Source organism: Macaca thibetana, chromosome 18, assembly GCF_024542745.1.
Source record: "Macaca thibetana thibetana isolate TM-01 chromosome 18, ASM2454274v1, whole genome shotgun sequence".
Lineage (NCBI taxonomy): Eukaryota > Metazoa > Chordata > Mammalia > Primates > Cercopithecidae > Macaca > Macaca thibetana.
Window position 1 is genome coordinate 56,115,828 of NC_065595.1, and position 19,634 is coordinate 56,135,461.

Sequence of the window (19,634 nt, forward strand, 5' to 3'; positions counted from 1 at the left end):
ACCTACAGTGTCTTTCCTAATCAGCATTTATATCCCAAAGCCCTTCTTCACTCTTCAGGAGTCCATTTCTATACACACCAACTGAAGCCAATACTTAGGAGCCAATATTCTTAGGAATGTTCTGCCAATTATGCCAGTGGATTTGGATCTGGATTTAAGATGAGCAAATAAGTGTTTAAAAATCAGATTTTAAAAGCCAGCCATGTTTGGGGGAGAGAGCAGTAATTACTCATTCTAGAACAGAAGGCTTCATTTTATGAAAGCATTTGCCTGAAGATATCTTAAGAAATTTACATATGCAAATATATATTTTCAAAAAACGAGATTACCTTTTTTTTTTCTTTAGAAACATCCACACTGATATGGTTTGGATTTGTGTCCCCGTCCAAATCTCACGTCAAATTTTAATCCCCCATGTTGGAGGAGAGGCCTGGTGGTGATTGGATGATGGGGGCAGATTCCCCCTTGCTGGTCTCATGACAGTGAGTTCTCAACAAACCTGGTTGTTTAAAAATGTGTCACCTCCCCCTTCTCTCTCTTCCTCCTGCTCTAGCCATGTAAGACATGCCTGCTTCCTCTCCACCTTCTGCCATGATTATAAGCTTCCTGAGGCCTCCCAGACATGCTTCCTGTACAGCCTGTGAACCTATGAGTCAATTAAACCTCTTTTCTTTATAAATTACCCAGTCTCAGGTAGTTCTTTATAGCAATGCTAGAACAGACTAATACATTCACCAAACTAATAATTATGGCTATTCTCTGTATATGGGAATTGTTTCAGTATTGTCTTTTCTTCTTACAATAAGTACACATTACTTTTATTATAATGGAAAAAATATTCTAAAGTTCCTCTAGTGCAAATTTTAAATACTTGAATTCTAAAGCTAGGATTCATCTTCTGTTTGAATGAAAATGCCTCATGTATGCCTTTTCAGTAAGCATCTACTGAGCATCTATGGAGTGCCTGGTGGTGTACTAAGAGAACCCCAAAGAAAAATTCCTGTTCCTGGAGAATCTAAACGCTATCAGCATGGTTCACAGGCATCTTTACAATAAATAGCCAATACATGATAGACCTTCAATAAACACTTGTTTAATGAATATATGCATGTACCATCATAGGATTTATTTTTCAAACTCTTGTTTCATAGAGGATTAGCCACATTCAGTTCACTTATCACACACACATCATACTTCATCACTTCTAAGATGCAGATTGTCCACATTTCAACTCTAAAATCAGAATGAAGCTTACTGTCAATGTGATTTTTTTAAAATATTATATCAGACAATTTGCAGCATTTTCTCTTTCATAATGGTAAATGATATGGTTTGGCTGTGTCCCCACCCAAATCTCATCTTGAATTGTAACTCCCATAATTCCCATGTGTTGTGGGAGGAACCAGATGGGAGGTGATTGGATTATGGCAGTGGGTCTTTTCTGTGCTGTTCTGGTGATAGTGAAACAGTCTCACAAGATCTGATGGTTTTAAAAATGGGAGTTTCCCTGCACAAGCTCTCTCTCCTTGCCTGCCGCCATCCATGTAAGAAGTGACCTGCTCCTCCTTGCCTTCCACCATGATTGTGAGGCCTCCCCAGCCATGTGGAGCTGTAAGTCCATTAAACCTCTTTTTCTTCCCAGTCTTGAGTATGCCTTTATCAGCAGTGTGAAAACAGACTAATATAGTAAATAAAATAACAATATGTCTTATCTTGACAGCATCTTAGATGGAATGAAATACAATATATATTCTATTTTATAAATACTTTAGAAAATACATGTGAATTGTTGGGCATGCACCCCCCTGAGGTTCAACTGGGAAACGTTTTCATAGGACCACTCCATTCCATGAACGTTCAAGCCCCCAGTGATCACTTGAAATCCACAACTAGTAATTTATATAAATGTTAAAATCAACAGCACACAAGTAGCAAGTTTATAAAAATGTGTGCATTTATGAGAGTTTACTTCTCAAATTTTTCAAATTATTATTGAACGTTAAACACATATTTCTCATATTGAACTTTAATAAGGCATAAGGGTATATAAACATTATGTACATTTCTAAGCACTCATGTACTTAAAAGACTTTTGTATTTTAATGTTTGAAGTTAATCAAAGGTTTAAAGTTTCTAAGAAACATGAAAATGACTAAACGGTGTAAGAACTGCAAAGTTATAAAAGAAAAACCATTAAAATCTTATTGGAGAGATGAAATTAACTATGAGAAAAATGAAATTTTGTGACAAAGACAGGCAGAGAACATTACAAGAAAGAGAACAATTTAAAATCTTTTTAGTGGGGTGTGGTGGCAAGTGCCTATGGTCCTAGCTACTCCAGAGGCTGAAGTAGGAAGATTGCTGGAGCCCAGGCAGTCAAGGCTGCAGTGAGCTGAGAGCATGCCACTGCACTCCTGCATGGGCAATAGAGCAAGACCCCATCTCAAAAGAAAATTTTTAAAAAGGACAAAACATCACCAAACTAATAAAATGTGAATCATCTGTAAAGTATAATCTATACTAACTACATAATAAAGGAATATCTCTGAGCAGTGCAATGTAAAATATTGGGCACATGCATTAAAAACATTAAATAAATACAACAACATTTTAAAATAATAATTGACATCCAGGCAATAATTATTGTGGTGGCTTGTGCCCATAATCCAGGCACTTTGGGAGGCCAAGGCGGGAGGGTTGTTTCAGCCCAGGAGTTTGAGACCAGGCTGACCAACATGGCAAGACCCTGTCTTATCAAAATAAAAAAAAAATTCCAGCTTGGCCAACATGGCAAAACCTCATCTCTACTAAAAATACCAAAATTAGCCAGGCATGGTGGCATGCACCTGTAATCCCAGCTACTCAGGTGGCTTAGGCACAAGAATTGCTTGAACCTGGGAGGCAGAGATTGCAGTGACCCCTGATCACGCTACTGCACTCCAGCCTGGGTGACAGAGCAAGAGTCTTTCTCAAAAAAACTTTAAAAAAATTTTGTTTTAATAATTATTGACATCCAACCTGGGCAACACAGTGAGACTTCATCTCTACAAAAATAATTTTTTAATTATCCAGGTGTGGTGGCGAGTACCTGTAGTCCTACATACTTGGGAGGCCGAGGCAGGAGGATTGCTTGAGCCGAGAAGTTCAAGGTAGCACAGTGAGCTATGATTGCATTGCTACACTCCAGCCTGGGAGACAAAGCAAGATGCTGTATGCTGTTTTAAACAAATAGTTTTGTTTTGTTTTTTTTTTAGACAAAGTCTTGCTCTGTCGCCAGGCTGGCAACCTCTGCCTCCCAGATTCAGCGATTCCCCTGCCTCAGCCTCCCGAGTAGCTGGGACTACAGGCATGCAGCACCACACCCACCCAATTTTTTGTAGTTTAGTAGAGATGGTGTTTCACTATGTTGGCCAGGATGGTCTAGATCTCCTGACCTCATGATCCACCTGTCTTGGCCTCCCAAAGTGCTGGGATTATAGGCGTGAGCCACCATGACCAGTCAACAAATAAAATTTTTAAAAAATAATAATTATTGACATCTACTAGTTCAGTGACTGTACACGAGGTCTATCTAGTTAAATCATGTAGTCCCTTCAGCATCTCTTAGCCTTCCTCTTCCATATTTTCTCACAAAAGGAAGCTGATGTGGAAGCTGGAAGAAGAGAACAGGAAGAAATGGGACAAGCCATACTTTCAGCCATTGGTGACAATTGCCTATCCCTTGCCTTCTGATCCTGTGACCACCAGGGCCTCCAAAATAACTTCACTGAGGACCTTTGAGAGCTGCCATCATCAACTCTTTCCTCTCCCACACTACGCTTTCTTCCTTACTGGGATTAGGAATATAAAATCTGGACACACACAGGAGCTCACCTGGGCACATCTCCGTTCCCTGCTCTTGCCAACTCAAACCCTACCTCACCCACCCACTGATCAGAACAGAGTTGGGCAGTACCAGCCAGGAGGTTCTTTTTCCTATTGCAATGCTTTAGGGAATGATTTTCAAACTGGATAAGTTTCTGTTACTATAAAATAAAAAAGAGAAATTCACTTGAGATTGTATTATACATGGAACATAGAAAACAAAACTGGATTTTTGTAATCGGCATGATATAAAGATCTAAAAGACAAGGAAGAGGTGAAGACTAAGAAGAATATAGTACTATTATGACTACAAGTTTACAAAAATATTATCAAGTCATAATTATACTGCTATTATTCACTGGAGTAATTTTCCATTGACTTCAAAGTGCAGATCTGTTGGTAGAATGAAAAGGGCAAGATAAAGGGCAGACCTAATCCATTTAGGTGAGATTGAGACTAAAATTTACAGAAGTGAGAAAATTGTCTTTAAGAAGATACTGACCGACTGTGTGGTGATGGTAGAGGTTGCTTTTTTATACAAAATATTTTCAAGAAAGCCTTTTGAAAGCGCTTGTGACACAATGGATACAAAAGAGGATTGACAAAGGAATTGAACCACTGAAGCCAAAATGCAATTCTGTACCAAACGGATTTAGAACCTGTCTCTGAGGAGTAAAATGAAAGAACAATTGTGAACAGAGAATACGGAGCCCAGCAAACAGCAAAGACTCCTAAGAGAATGGCCAGTGACTTGGCTAATCTCCTGGCTCTAAGCAGTTCAGCATGCTCCCTTTGGTGAAGACCTACAGAATCTGATTGGGAGAAGGAACCCATTTTGGAAGCAATTCTATTGCTATTCATCTTGGTTCTTAAGGAATACATGAGACTGCTCTTTCTCCTCTGTCTCTCTGAATGAAGGGACACAGGCATTTCTGTCGATGCAGAAAGAGATCCCCTTGAAGAGAGTCCACATCTGAATGACTGTCCACAGCTGTTGGAAGAGACAGCAGTCGGTCCAGGATGGCTTTGGCACCTACTGAGATGATCACGCTTCCACAGGCTCCAATAAATATTCATGTTGAAATAAGCAACTAAGATGACTGGGATCAGGAACTCCAAGAATGATGTGATGGCAAGGATGTACCATTCCGAAAAAAATCCAGGTTCACATTCACTACCTTCATCCTTCCAAGTCTCTGAAACTAGAATCATTGGCCCATTCACTAAGAAGGCCAGCACCCAAACGGCCACCATCAGAGTGACAATCTTCAAGATCCCAGTATGTTGAGTTCTATAAGACACCTAGAAGAGACCAAACAAATTATTTTCAATATAATGAATGTATATGGGATGCATAAAGTATCTGACAAGTCCTTAGAAATTTCAGGGATGTGCAAAGGATGGAAACTTTAACTAACCTGGGTATCATGATGTGGACCAGGACAGAGGGTTTGACTTCAGAGGAGCCTGGGCCAAGATGCAGACTTTCTTAATGGGTTTCAAGGGGAGAAGACTAGACTGTAACCTTCAAGGTTAAATCCCTGATGCTATAGCAAATGTCAAAGCCAATGTGTAAAATAAGAAAGCAGGTTTTCCTAATTGACACTAATCTGAATGTCAAACAACTGAAGTTGGGCGCACCTTACCACAGTATTGCTCAATCTGCAGGCTGAGCATGACCAGATCTTTTTAATGAAATAGAATAGTTGATATCAGAATGCATCACATATAGTGAGGGTAGGTGTTCTTTAATGATGTTTCATCAAATAAAGCAATATGTCTTTGGGAATAGAGATACATATATTTCAAGAGAAATGCAGTTCCTCTGAATCACAGCACCAAATGCATTTCTCACTGTAGTCACAGTCAAAAAAGTTTGAAAGCCCTTGCCTTATCTGATTCCAATACATAGAAAGAATCTACTCTGTGGTTTTTGCTGAGACTTCAAGGTAGAATCAGAAAGAGAAAGGACTCTCATCACTACCGAGAAGATTAAGCACAGACACAAAGATTTTTTTTTTTTAGTTTTTATTTTATTTTATTTTTTTGAGACAGAGTCTCACTCTTGTCGCCCAGGCAGGAGTGCAATGGCGCGATCTCGGCTCACTGCAACCACCACTTCCCAAGTTCAAGCAATTCTCCTGCCTCAGCCCCTTGAATAGCTGGGGTTACAGGTGCCTACTAGCACACCCAGCTAATTTTTGTATTTTTAGTAGAGATAGGGTTTCACCATGTTGACCAGGCTGGTCTCAAACTCCTGACCTCCACTGATCTGCCCACCTCAGCCTCCCAAAGTGCTGGGATTACAGGTTTGAGCTACCGCACCCAGCCCAAAAAAGAATTTTAAACCTGCTGCAGATAAATACTGCATTGCTATTAAGCATTACCAAGTCACTTCTTGGTGTTCATTTGTTTGTTTGTGACAGGGTCTCGTTCTGTTGCCCAGGCTGCAGTGCAGTGGCACAATCACAGCTCACTGCAGCCTTGACTGCCTAGGCTCAAGTGATCCTCCTGCTTCAGCCTCCCAAGTGGCTAGGACCACAGATGTACACCACCACACCCAGTTAAATTTTTGTGTTATTTGTAGAGATAATGCCTCACTATGTTGTCCATGCTGGTCTCGAACTCCTAGATTCAAGTGATCCTCCTGTCTTAACCTCTCGAAGTTTTGTAATTATAAACTTGAGCCCACCTAGCCCACGCGCGTCACTTCTTTGTGCAAGCATTTCCGCCTGACAAATACAATGTCAAGGCTGTGATGACCAGTCACTTTGAGAGACACAACTGTGACTAGTGCCACCATCTTTTTTAAGGATGAAGAATATTCTAACTCCCCTTGGTCACAAGGACAGGCTTCTATAAAGGAAAATGAGATTCTATGAGTGAGGACTGCCCTCCTACCACAGGACCCGCAATCCTTATGTCAATCCTGAAATCTTTAATAATGTCTTCTCAATCTAAAGACCCCTAAGATCAATCACTCTATATGAGGGATAAGGAACTCTTTAAGACGACCTGGAACAGACAACCTCTCTGAACCTCATTTAAATCAGTACGGTTTCGACCCGGTGCAGTGGCTCACGCCTATAATCCCAGCACTTTGGGCGGATCACGAGGTCAGGAGATCGAGACCATCCTGGCCAACATGGTGAAACCCCGTCTCCACTAAAAATACAAAAATTAGCCAGGCATGGTGGCTTGCACCTGTAGTCCCAGCTCTCAGGAGGCTGAGGCACAAGAATAGCTTGAACCAGGGAGGCAGAAGTTGCAGTGAGCTGAGATGGAGGCAGAAGTTGCAGTGAGCTGAGATGGAGGCACTGCACTCCAGTCTCGTGACAGAGCGAGACTCTGTCTAAAAAAAAAAAAAAAAAAAAAAAAAAAAAAAAAATCAGTAAGGTTTCAAGGTTCCTTTCAGCTCTCATGTTCCATGTTTCTCTGATTTCCTCACTCACAGGCAAAAAAAAATGGATCCATGAAATTGGAACATGCTTCCTTTCTCTACCTCTTGTGTCATATTTTTTCTGAAAATTTTAAGTCTCATTCTACAGTGGTTTCTTAGGTTTTAAAGGGTGCAGCATTGCCCAGCACTCTTTCCTTAATGGATCGTATATGCTGAGAAGACCTCTATTGGCTGGAGGTAAAAAAAAAAAAAAAAAAAAAAAAAAAAAAAAAAAGCTAGTTAATAATTTAAAAATAAAAACACTAAGTTTTTTTTGTTTTGTTTTTTGTTTACTGTAGGGAGGTGGATTTGTTGTGTTGTTGTTGTTGTTGTTTTCTCTCAAATTGCTGGTATTTCTGAGGCTAAGCTAAAATGCATATGGTGCTGGCCACAAGCTCTCATATGCAATGAACTTTTTTTTTTTTTTGCCTTCTGCTTCCTGTGCCACTAATTAATACATCTCTTGCACTAAATCTAATGATTATGAAGATGGTAACAATACCCAGATGGTCCTAAAGCTGCATTTAGTGTTTAATTGCTCTGCTCAGCCTTGGTAATGATATAACACAATATGTTGGAAAGAGATCTCTCTTCCATTATGCATAAGGTCAATTGAGATAATGGACAACCAAGGAGCTGTGAAGAGGATGCTGATCTCCGCATCTCCGGGGAGCATTTTTGAAAGATAGACAGTTCAAGTGAAAGGACACAAAGATAGATGTGTACCCGCCCCCCACCCGCTACACCCTTGTTCTGCTCTCTAATCTTTGCACATACCAGAGATTTCGTAAGTTCTGTGAGTACCTGGTTTTCTGCACGTACCAGAGATTTTGTTTTGCACATACCAGAGATTTTGTAAGTTCTGAGGCAAGGTCACAAGACGTGTTTAAGTAAGATAAACTCTTGCTGCCATAAACCTGCTCTCCCGCCTCAAAGTTTGAACCAAAATATCAGAAATGGCGGGAACCAATCATAGTTAGCCAAATCGCCTTGTTCAAACACTAGCCAATCATATATCCGATTTGTATAATAACTCTATGCCCACTTTTCTTAGACTATATAACACTGCTCGGAGCTCAGTGGAGGAGCTCTCCTGCCCGTCTCGTTTCACGAGCGAGGGAGAGTTCCAGGTTTGAACCTGTAATAAAGATCCTTGCTGCTTAGCTTTGACTCTGGACTCTGGTGGTCTTCTTCGGGGAATAAACGGTCTGGGCATAACAAATGGGGGCTCGTCCGGGATTTCCCCCAAGCCCACCAGACCCCCAAGTCAATGGATCTTAATCTGTAGGTAAGCCGGCTTTGTCACTGTCTCTGTCTTTGTCTCTGTCTCCCTGAAATTTCGCGAAATACGTAATCTGTAATCTGTATTGGTCTGTTTTATAAGTGGCATGGTCTTGGCGGACGCGCTAAAAGACAGCCACTCGGGACTGGTGGGAGACGTCCCCCAGTGCCCATCTGGGGGCCTCCATCCTTGGTTGCCCCGTCTGACTCAGGTCGGAATTCCGACACGCGCTCGCGAAGGCTCATCGTTTCTCACTGTCTGTCCGTTATTGTTAAGTGTTAAGTGTAAGTCCAAAACGAAACATAAAACCTTTTCTTCCCCTTCCAGGACCGGACCTGTCGGATACTCCCCTCTGCTTCACACTCATTTTCGTCCCTCCTTCTCTTTGTAGGAGCAGTCCAAAGATGGGCAACAACCAGAGCACGCTGCTCTCACTCCTTGTTACCAATTTTAAGGATGTGAAGGCTCGGGGGCATAACTTAAGCGTAGAACTAAAGAAGGGAAAGCTAGTTACTTTCTGCCGTTCGGAGTGGCCCTCGTTCGGCGTAGGGTGGCCCTCCGAAGGAACTTTCTGTCTCTCTATTATTACTAAGGTAAAAACTAAGATTTTCCTGCCAGGGCAGTCAGGACATCCTGATCAAATTCCTTATATTCTAGTGTGGCAAAATCTTGTGGAAGACCCACCGCCCTGGATAACTCCATTCATCCTTGAGCCTTGCAAGGTCCTAGTAATGCGACCTACAAGACAAAGGACTCCCTCTGCTCCCTCGGCCCCTGTGCTGCCAGACAGCCAGGACCCCCTAACGTTAGAACCCACACTTCCCCCACCATATCCGCACCTTATCCCGCAGGACCTAGTCCCCCAGGGTGGTGCTTCCGTAGAGGGAAACCGAGAAGCGGAAGCAGCCGAGAGTGAAAGTAACCCGGGGGGGCCAGCCGGCCGAACGCGAGGCCGCGTACTGCGGGACCAAGCTTCCCAACTCCCTGACTCCACCGTAGCCCTGCCTCTCAGAGAAATAGGATCGCTCGATGATACCAGGCTCTCCCGTCTCATGTATTGGCCTTTTTCCACTAGTGATTTATACAATTGGAAGTCCCAAAATGCTCGGTTCTCCGATAATCCCAAAGATCTAACCTCGTTGTTAGACAGTGTCATGTTTACTCACCAGCCAACCTGGGATGACTGTCAACAGCTCCTCCGAATCCTGTTCACAACGGAGGAGCGGGAAAGAATCCAAGTTGAGGCCAGAAAGCTGGTTCCAGGAGATGACGGCCAGCCAACTGCAAATCCTGACCTCATTAACGCGGCTTTTCCTTTGACCCGGCCCAGATGGGACTACAACACGGCAGAAGGTAGGGGATGACTGCTCATTTATCGCCAGACTCTAATGGCGGGTCTCCAGGCTGCAGCTCGCAAGCCCACCAATTTGGCTAAAGTATATTCTGTGTTACAAGGTAAGACAGAAAGCCCCACTGTGTATTTAGAGAGATTAATGGAAGCTTTCAGACAGTATACCCCTATGGACCCGGAAGCACCGGAAAATCAGGCTGCGGTAGTAATGTCCTTTGTAAACCAGGCAGCATCAGATATTAGAAGAAAACTCCAGAAATTAGAAGGTTTAGAGGGAAAGCAGATTCAGGACCTCCTTCAGATGGCCCAGCGAGTTTATAATAATAGGGATACTCCAGAAGAAAAACAGTTCAAGGCAACCAAAGAAATGACCAAAGTTTTAGTAGCAGCTTTCCCCCAGGCAGGGAATGGCCAAAGCAGAAAGCAGACAAAGCAAGGCTCTAGGCAAGGATTAGAAAAAGATCAGTGTGCTTATTGCAAGGAACGTGGTCACTGGATTAAAGACTGCCCAAAGAAACGGAGACCAGCTAACCCTACCTCCGTACTCGTTACCCAAGACTCTGACTAGGAAAGACGGGGTTCGGACCCCCTCCCCGAACCCAGGGTAACTTTGCAAGTGGAGGGGTCCCCAGTTCGCTTCTTGGTCGATACTGGGGCGGAACGCTCAGTCCTAACCAAACCAATTGAAAAAATGTCTAAGAAAACATCCTGGGTGCACGGGGCCACAGGCATCAAAAAATACCCCTGGACAACCCAGAGGACTGTAGACTTAAGAACGGGAAAAGTCTCCCATTCCTTCCTAGTCATCCCAGAGAGCCCCTGCCCTCTACTAGGGAGGGACTTGCTGACAAAGATGGGGGCCCAAATCCACTTTGAGCCAGAAGGGCCCAAGATAACTGATTCCCAAAACAGGCCAATATCTATCCTGACTGTCACCTTAGAAGATGAGTACAGACTCCATCAAGAGCAAAAGCCCCCCGATCAGGAAATTGACTCTTGGCTCCAGCGTTTCCCTGAAGCGTGGGCAGAAACTGGGGGCTTAGGGCTAGCTAAACATCGACCTGCCATATTTGTGGAAGTTAAGCCAGGGACGGACCCGGTTCGGGTTCGGCAATATCCTATGCCCCTGGAGGCAAGAGAAGGAATTACGCCCCATATCCGCCGACTCCTAGACCAGGGAGTCCTACGGGCTTGCCACTCATCCTGGAATACTCCACTGTTACCTGTTCGTAAACCCAACAGTACGGACTACAGGCCAGTACAGGATTTAAGAAAAGTTAATAAAAGGGTCATGGACATACATCCCACTGTGCCCAATCCATACACCCTTCTGAGTGCTTTACATCCCGAAAAACAGTGGTATACCGTTCTTGATCTAAAAGATGCTTTCTTCAGCCTTCCTCTGGCTCCCAAAAGTCAAGGACTCTTTGCATTTCAATGGACGGATCCTGAGAGGGGCATCAACGGTCAGCTAACATGGACCAGGCTGCCACAAGGGTTCAAGAACTCACCAACCCTGTTCGATGAAGCCCTTCCTGAAGATCTGGGTGAGTACCGGCGGCAACACCCTGAAATAACTCTTTTGCAATATGTTGATGATCTCTTAATAGCAGCCAGATCCCCGGAAACTTGTGTTCAAGGGACTGAGGACCTCTTGAAGACTCTGGGGGAGCTAGGCTACCGAGCCTCAGCAACAAAGGCTCAGATCTGCAAGTCGGAGGTAACTTATCTGGGGTACCTATTAAAAGGGGGGCAACGCTGGCTAACCAAAGCCCGAAAGGAAACAGTCCTACGCATCCCTAGACCCCAGTCGACACGGCAAGTGAGAAAATTCCTGGGGTCGGCAGGGTTCTGTAGGTTATGGATACCCGGATTTGCTGAGTTAGCCAAGCCCCTATACCAGGCAACAAAGGAACGGCAGCCCTTCAATTGGACGGAAGAGGCTGAGCTGGCCTTTCAACAAATCAAAACTGCCTTGTTATCAGCCCCCGCGCTGGGGCTCCCTGATGTCTCCAAGCCCTTCCACTTATTATACGTAGATGAAAGTAAGGGTGTTGCAAAAGCCGTGTTAACACAGTACCTAGGCCCCTGGCAGAGGCCAGTTGCCTATTTGTCAAAAAAATTAGATTCAGTGGCTGCTGGCTGGCCACCCTGCCTGCGGATAATCGCGGCGACCGCCCTAATGGTCCGAGACGCTGATAAACTTATCGTGGGGCAAGAGTTGCGCGTTATAACCCCGCATGCCATTGAAGGCGTCCTCCAGCAGCCGCCGGACCGATGGATGAGTAACGCCCGGCTCACCCACTATCAAGGACTGCTGTTAAACCCCCTCAGAATAACTTTTCTGCCCCCAACCTCTTTAAACCCTGCTTCACTGCTGCCAAATCCAGACTTGGACGCCCCGTTCCATGAGTGCACTGAGATACTGGCTCAGGTGCATGGGGTGCGGGAGGACCTACAAGATCGTCCGCTCCCCGACACAGAACTCACCTGGTTCACTGATGGCAGCAGCTACGTCCACCAAGGCCAGCAGTATGCAGGAGCGGCTGTAACGTCAGAGACTGAGATACTTTTTCAGGATGGACAGAAGCGTTCCCAACTAAGAAAAAAACTGCTCAGGTTGTAGCAAAAAAAATTTTGGAAGAAATCCTCCCCAGGTATGGCTTTCCCGTCCAAATAAGGTCAGACAATGGACCAGCCTTCGTTGCTAAGGTAAGTCAGGATTTGGCTTCCATTCTTAGGGCAAATTGAAAATTACATTGTGCTTATAGGCCCCAAAGCTCAGGACAGGTAGAAAGGATGAATCGGACTCTGAAGGAGATCTTAACTAAATTGACCATGGAGACTGGCGCTAATTGGGTAGTACTTCTCCCCTACGCTCTGTTCCGGGCCCGAAATACCCCTTACAGACTGGGCCTCACACCATATGAAATCATGTATGGCAGACCCCCACCCCTGGTCCCCAGTCTAAAAGATGACTTACTCAAACCTGAAACTGAAAATGTCTCTGAGCTCCTGTTCTCCTTACAAGCCTTACAGGAAATTCACCAGGAAATTTGGCCCAGACTACGAGAACTGTACGAGGCAGGACCTCCGCCGACGCCTCATCCGTTCCAGCCAGGAGACTAGGTCCTAGTCAAGCGCCACCGGCAAGAAACTCTTCAACCCAGGTGGAAAGGACCACTGCAAGTACTCCTGACTACTCCCACCGCTCTCAAAGTAGAAGGCATCGCTTCGTGGATCCACTACACACACGTCAAACCATTGGACCCAACATCCGACCTTCTCGAGCCGTCTAGAGCACTGGTTACATGGACTGTAGACAAAGCTAAGAACAATCCCTTAAAGCTAACCCTGCGCCGTCACCCACATAGCCGTAACCATGTCTAGCTTGCCTATGCTTTTATGCCTTATACATCTGACTCTCCTAACTGCTGCGCCGTCTAATCCCTATGTCTGGAGGTTCTGGCTCTATGAGAACAAAACTCACCCCGGGGAAACCCCCCAAGCGGGTAAACTGCTAGCTAGTGCAGACTGCCCCCCCTCCGGGTGCAATACTCCAATTTACCTCAATTTCACTAATTTCCAAATTGCCCAACCGGGGATACCCATGATTTGTTTTGAATATGATCAGACTGAATATAATTGTAGGAATTATTGGTGGCACCAGAATGCAGGTTGCCCATACCACTATTGTAAAATGCACTCAGCCAAGGTATAGGACGAATACCCGAGAAAGTCTAACCTCCTCAGGACTCGCTACCCGACAGGGACTCCCAACATATTCACTTGGATAATAACAGATCCAGGGCACTCCCGGTAGACATCGCCCCAACATGGGGCAGTCTACTACGATGCCAGTAGTAGCTGGCCTAGTAGCCACCTGTACTTATGGCGGAGTCTAGTCCAGATTCGACCCTTAATCCATACACAAATCCACAGACAGGAAACCAAGCTATCACAAGACTTGCAGCCCTTCTCCTGGCTAACCCTATTACAAGAAGGGCTAGCATTCGCCAACCTCACCGGTTTAGGCGACCTGTCCTCTTGCTTTATGTGTGCAACCTTAGGAAGACCACCATTAACCGCTGTTCCCCTTTCCTCCCCACCCACAAACTATATGCCAGATTCTAATTCATCAACAGTTGCAATACCTGATGTAGCCCTGTACCGTGACCCATACCAAGAGAAATACCCCTACTGTTATTCAGCATTTAGTAGCAGCCTCTGCAACCAGACGGCTACATACCCTAATAGCCCCATACATGCTCCCCCTGGTGTGTTCTTCTGGTGTAATATGACTCTGTTAAAAACTCTGTCCAAAAGCATCTCTGACGGACAGTTGTGCATCCCTGTTACACTAGTTCCCCGACTGACCCTGCTGACCCCGGCAGAGTTCATAGGCTGGGCAGGGACTGCCCCAACTGAAACTGCGCGACATAGACGAGCAGTTTTTCTACCACTAATTGCCGGAATATCCTTAACCACCTCTGTCGTCGCAGCGGGGTTAGCAGGAGGGGCCCTACAACACTCCATGATAGAAAACGACAAGCTGTTACAACAGTTCTCTGTTGCTATGGAAGACTCCGCCTATTCCCTAGCCTCCCTTCAGCGGCAGCTCACCTCCCTAGCACAGGTCACCCTTCAAAACCGCAGAGCCTTAGACTTACTCACGGCTGAGAAAGGAGGTACCTGTATGTTCCTCAAAGAAGAATGCTGTTTCTATATAAATGAGTCAGGGTTAGTTGAGGAAAGAGTCCAACGCCTACACGAACTAAGCTTAGAAATGAAAAAGCAACAATTCACTACAGCCGCTAACAATTGGTGGAGCTCTTCAATGTTTTCCCTTCTGGCACCCCTTTTAGGCCCCCTAATGTCTTTACTACTTCTATCCACTATAGGCCCCTGTGTGGTAAATAAAATTTTACAATTTGTCAGAGAAAGGTTTGATACCATCCAACTAATGGTCCTCCGTAGCCATTACCAGCCTCTCCTGCACCCAGAAAGTGAGGCTATATTATAAGACTCTAGAAATCCAAGATTGGACATCCAGTTACTTATGAGAAGGGGGAAATGAAAGGACACAAAGATAGATGTGTACCCGCCCCCCACCCGCTACACCCTTGTTCTGCTCTCTAATCTTTGCACATACCAGAGATTTCGTAAGTTCTGTGAGTACCTGGTTTACTGCACGTACCAGAGATTTTGTTTTGCACATACCAGAGATTTTGTAAGTTCTGAGGCAAGGTCACAAGACGTGTTTAAGTAAGATAAACTCTTGCTGCCATAAACCTGCTCTCCCGCCTCAAAGTTTGAACCAAAATATCAGAAATGGCGGGAACCAATCATAGTTAGCCAAATCGCCTTGTTCAAACACTAGCCAATCATATATCCGATTTGTATAATAACTCTATGCCCACTTTTCTTAGACTATATAACACTGCTCGGAGCTCAGTGGAGGAGCTCTCCTGCCCGTCTCGTTTCACGAGCGAGGGAGAGTTCCAGGTTTGAACCTGTAATAAAGATCCTTGCTGCTTAGCTTTGACTCTGGACTCTGGTGGTCTTCTTCGGGGAATAAACGGTCTGGGCATAACACAAGCATTGCTTGAATCCGGACCCAGGCTGCTGGAGTGGTGTCCCTGAAATCCCGCAGTGGCCTAGCTCTTGCCCACTACAGAATATGCCCATTATTCAGGACACTGTCTCTTACCCTACTTTTTTCCCGCCTGTATAAAATATCCACATCTTCTGTCAATCAGGTTTTTTTGGCGAGGCCAAGCGGCCTACTAGAACTTGTTAGTGTTAGTAATGAGATGGATTTCAGGACCATTCTAAGTGCCTGTTGTGGGTTACATTATGTCCCGCAAAAAGGTATGGTGAAGTCCTAAACCCCTCAGTACCTGTGAACGTGACCGTATTTGGAAATATGGTGTTTGCAGATGTAATCCAGTTAAGATGAGGTTATACTGAATTAGGGGTCACCCTATCCGATATGTCCTCATAAGAAAACAAAGACACAGACACAGACCCAGGGACACAACACCATGTTACAACAGAGGTAAAGACTGGAGGGACGCATCTACAAGCCAAGGAATGCCAGGGGTTGCTGGCAACACCAGAAGCTAAAAGACAGGCACAGAGCAAGACGTCCTGGAGCCTTCCGAGAAAGAATGGCCCTGTCGGCACCTTGATTTCAAATGTCTAGTCTCCAGAACCGTGACACAATAAATTCCTGTTGTTTTCAGCAACCCAGTCTGTGGTCCTGTTATGGTAGCCCTAGCAAACAAACACAGTGCCCCAGTGAGTCTCCCAGCAATGAGATTTCCTGTGGTCTTGATTTTACTGTCAAGTTTCTTTCTTCATTTGCAGGTAAAGAAATACCCTTCTTTTACTATCTTAATTCTGTATACTTTTTTTTTTCCCCCCCGAGACAGAGTCTCACTCTGTTGCCCAGACTGGAATACAGTGGTGCAACCTTGGCTCACTGCAGCCTCCGCCTCCTGGGTTCAAATGATTCTCCTGCCTCAGCCTCCTGAGTAGCTGGGATTACAGGCGCCCGCCACCATGCCAGGCTAATTTTTGTATTTTTAGTAGAGACTTTGTTTTGCCATGTTGGCCAGGCTGGTCTTGAACTCCTGACCTCAAGTGATCTGCCAGCCTCAGCCTTCCAAAGCCCTGGGATTACAGGCGTGAGCGACTGCACCAAACCATTTTTGTACATTTTAATTCCCATTCCCTCCAGCTACCATGAAGCCCTGCTGTCCTTCCCCACCCAACTCTGACTTCAGCCACACGGAATCTGCCCCTCCAGAAAACCTCTCTGAGAACTGTAATCATGTGCTCCACCCGCACTGGGCTTTTCTTTTCCAAATTATTGTCAGATTTCCATTCCTCAGGCCACCCATCCCTTTCCCCTATCACACTGTCCCCTGTGCTTTCAGCTACAGTAAGAGTTCAGCTTCCCCACTGCTGCTTCTATGGGATCCCAGTGGTCTTTGAAGGTTTCCTTCTGTTTTCACACGGCTGCATTTGAACTATTCGCCAACAGAGGTACAAGGTCTATCTGAGCACCCCTGCCAGCATCCATACATTCACTTGTGGAAACCTATGTATTCTACTCTGTGCTGTGCACTGGGGACCCAGGATCTAGCCAACATATCCCTCACCAAGTTTACAGCCTGAATTGCCAGGGGAATTACTGGAGGCAAGACTAGGATTTAAAAACAAAACACAGGCCAGGCATGGTGACTCATGTCTGTAATCTTAGAACTTTGAGAGGCAGACGGGGGCGGATCACTTGAGGTCAGGGGTTCGAAATCACCCTGGCCAACATGGCAAAACCAGATCTCTACTAAAAATACAAAAATTAGCCAAGCGTGGTGGCGTGCGCCTGTAATCCCAGCTACCCAGAAGGCTGAGGTCCAAGAATGGCTTGAACCCGGGAGGCAGAGTTTGCACTGAGCCGAGATCGTGCCACTGCACTCCAGCCTGGGCGACAGAGCCAGACTCTGTCTCAAAGAAATAAAAAAGTAAAAATAAAAACAAAAAACAAAAAGAAAGTCTACATTCCCTCTGGGCATCATCCCTCATCTGTCTGTAACCTCTAAACACTTTTCCCAACTGGGTAAAATGTCCCTTTTCTGCCCACAAACCTGAGAGTAAATTCAAAAGCTGGGACAGCCAGAGAAGGAAGCCCTAGGAACATCCAGAGGAGATTAAAAAGAAATGTTAACCCAGAAAGAAAGGAAAATTTGAAAGTATAAATGGAAAAGATTCTGAATTAGAGCATTATTTTTCAAATACTTGACTGTGATCTAAAGTAAAATAATATTGTATATCATAACCAAGCACACAGACGAAAGTATTCACAAAACAGTATTTACTTTTATTATGTACAAGATACTCTGATGTTTTCTAATTTTTTATTTTGTTCTATTCCTTTTTTTTTTTTGAGATGGAGTCTTGCTGCGACACCCAGGCTGGAGTGCAATGGCACAATCTCAGCTCACTGCAACCTCCTCCTCCCAAGTTCAAGCAATTCTCCTTCCTCAGCCTCCCAAGTAGCTGGGATTACAGGCAAGCGCCACCACACCTGGCTAATTTTTTTGTATTTTTAGTAGAGGTGGGTGTCAGGCCTCTGAGCCCAAGCCTGTATGTATTCATCCAGATGGCCTGAAGTAACATAAGAATCACAAAAGAAGTGAAAATGACCTGTTCCTGCCTTAACTGATGGTATTACCTTGTGAAATTCCTTCTCCTGGCTCATCCTGGTTCAAAAGCTCCCCCACTGAGCACCTTGTGACCCCCATCCCTGCCAGCCAGAGAACAACCCCCTTTGACTGTAATTTTCCACTACCTACCCAAATCCTATAAAACGGCCCCACACCTATCTTCCTTCCCTGACTCTCTTTTCGGACTTAACCCGCCTGCACCCAGGTGATTAAAAAGCTTTATTGCTCACACAAAGCTTTTTGGTGGTCTCCTCACAAGGACATGCGTGAAAGCGGGGTTTCACCATATTGGCCAGGCTGGTCTCGAACTCCTGACCTCAAGAGATTCACTTACCTTGGCCTCCCAAAGTGCTGGGATTACAGAAGTGAGTCATCATGCCCAGCTGTTCTATTCTGTTTCATTCCATATTTTTTTCATTGAAAAAAAAAGGTCACAACCCACTAAATTGATTTCATAAATCAATAATGGGTCAAGGCCAGCAGATTGAAAAATATGAGACTATAGGCATTTGAATTGTTTATCCAAGCTGATCTGCACTCTCCACATACAATACAAACTGCGGTGGACCCTGCTGCCAATGAAGTATGTGATGCTAAGGGGGAGACATAGCTGGCTGTCCTCCCACATCCATTCTCCCCTCCTTCCTATGTGGTGGCTCAACTAGAGTTTCCCAGCTTCCTTTGTGGCGAGATGGGACCATGTGACTAAGTTTCACCAATAAAATGTAAGTGGAAAAGACTGTGTGACTCTGCACTACTTGGTTAAAAAAAAATAAGAAAATCCCTTGCTCTGGACTTCTTCCCTTTCTCCTTCCTGTCCAGAACCTAATATCACAACAACCTGACTTTGACCATGCAGAGGAGGAGAATGGCCTACAGCAGAGGCCAGAAAACTACTGTCCATGAAACAAATATGGGCTAGGCGCAGTGGCTCATGCCTGTAATCCCAGCACTTTGGGAGGCAGAGGCGAGTGGATCACCTGAGATCAGGAGCACAAAATCAGCCTGGCCAACACGGTGAAACCCCATCTCTACTAAAAACACAAAAATTAGCCAGGCATGGTGTTGCATGCCTATAATCCCAGCTACTCAGGAGGCTGAGGCAGGAGGATCACTTGAACCTGGGAGGCAGATGTTGCAGTGCAGTGAGACAAGATCATGCCATTGCACTCCAGCCTGGGTGGCACAGCGAGACCCTGTCTCAAAAAAAAAAAAAAAAAAAAGAAAGAAAGAAAGAAATGTGGCCCACCACCTGTTTGGGCAAATAAAGTTTTATTGGAACAAAGCCAAGTACATTTTTTTATATATCATCTATGGCTGTTTGGGGGCTACAATGGTATATTTGAGCAGTTGCAACAGAAACAGTAGGTTCTACAAAGCCAAAATTATTTGCTGTCTGGCTCTTGATCACGAAGGTTTGCCAGTCCCTGCCCTAAAGGGTGCAGAGCCACCTGCCAGCAGCATTCC

At 44.9% G+C, this 19,634-nt stretch overlaps 1 protein-coding gene across 1 annotated transcript in view; it reads right to left on the reverse strand.

The window, feature by feature from the left end:
- Positions 1-1,950: 1,950 nt before the first annotated feature.
- The window catches only part of HRH4 (histamine receptor H4), a 28,125-nt gene continuing 10,441 nt past the window's right edge, over positions 1,951-19,634 (reverse strand). Inside the window, exon 3 of the mRNA XM_050767190.1 lies at positions 1,951-5,166. Coding sequence (XP_050623147.1) covers positions 4,351-5,166 — 816 coding nt within the window. The 3' untranslated portion in view covers positions 1,951-4,350. The remainder of the gene's footprint in view (positions 5,167-19,634) is intronic.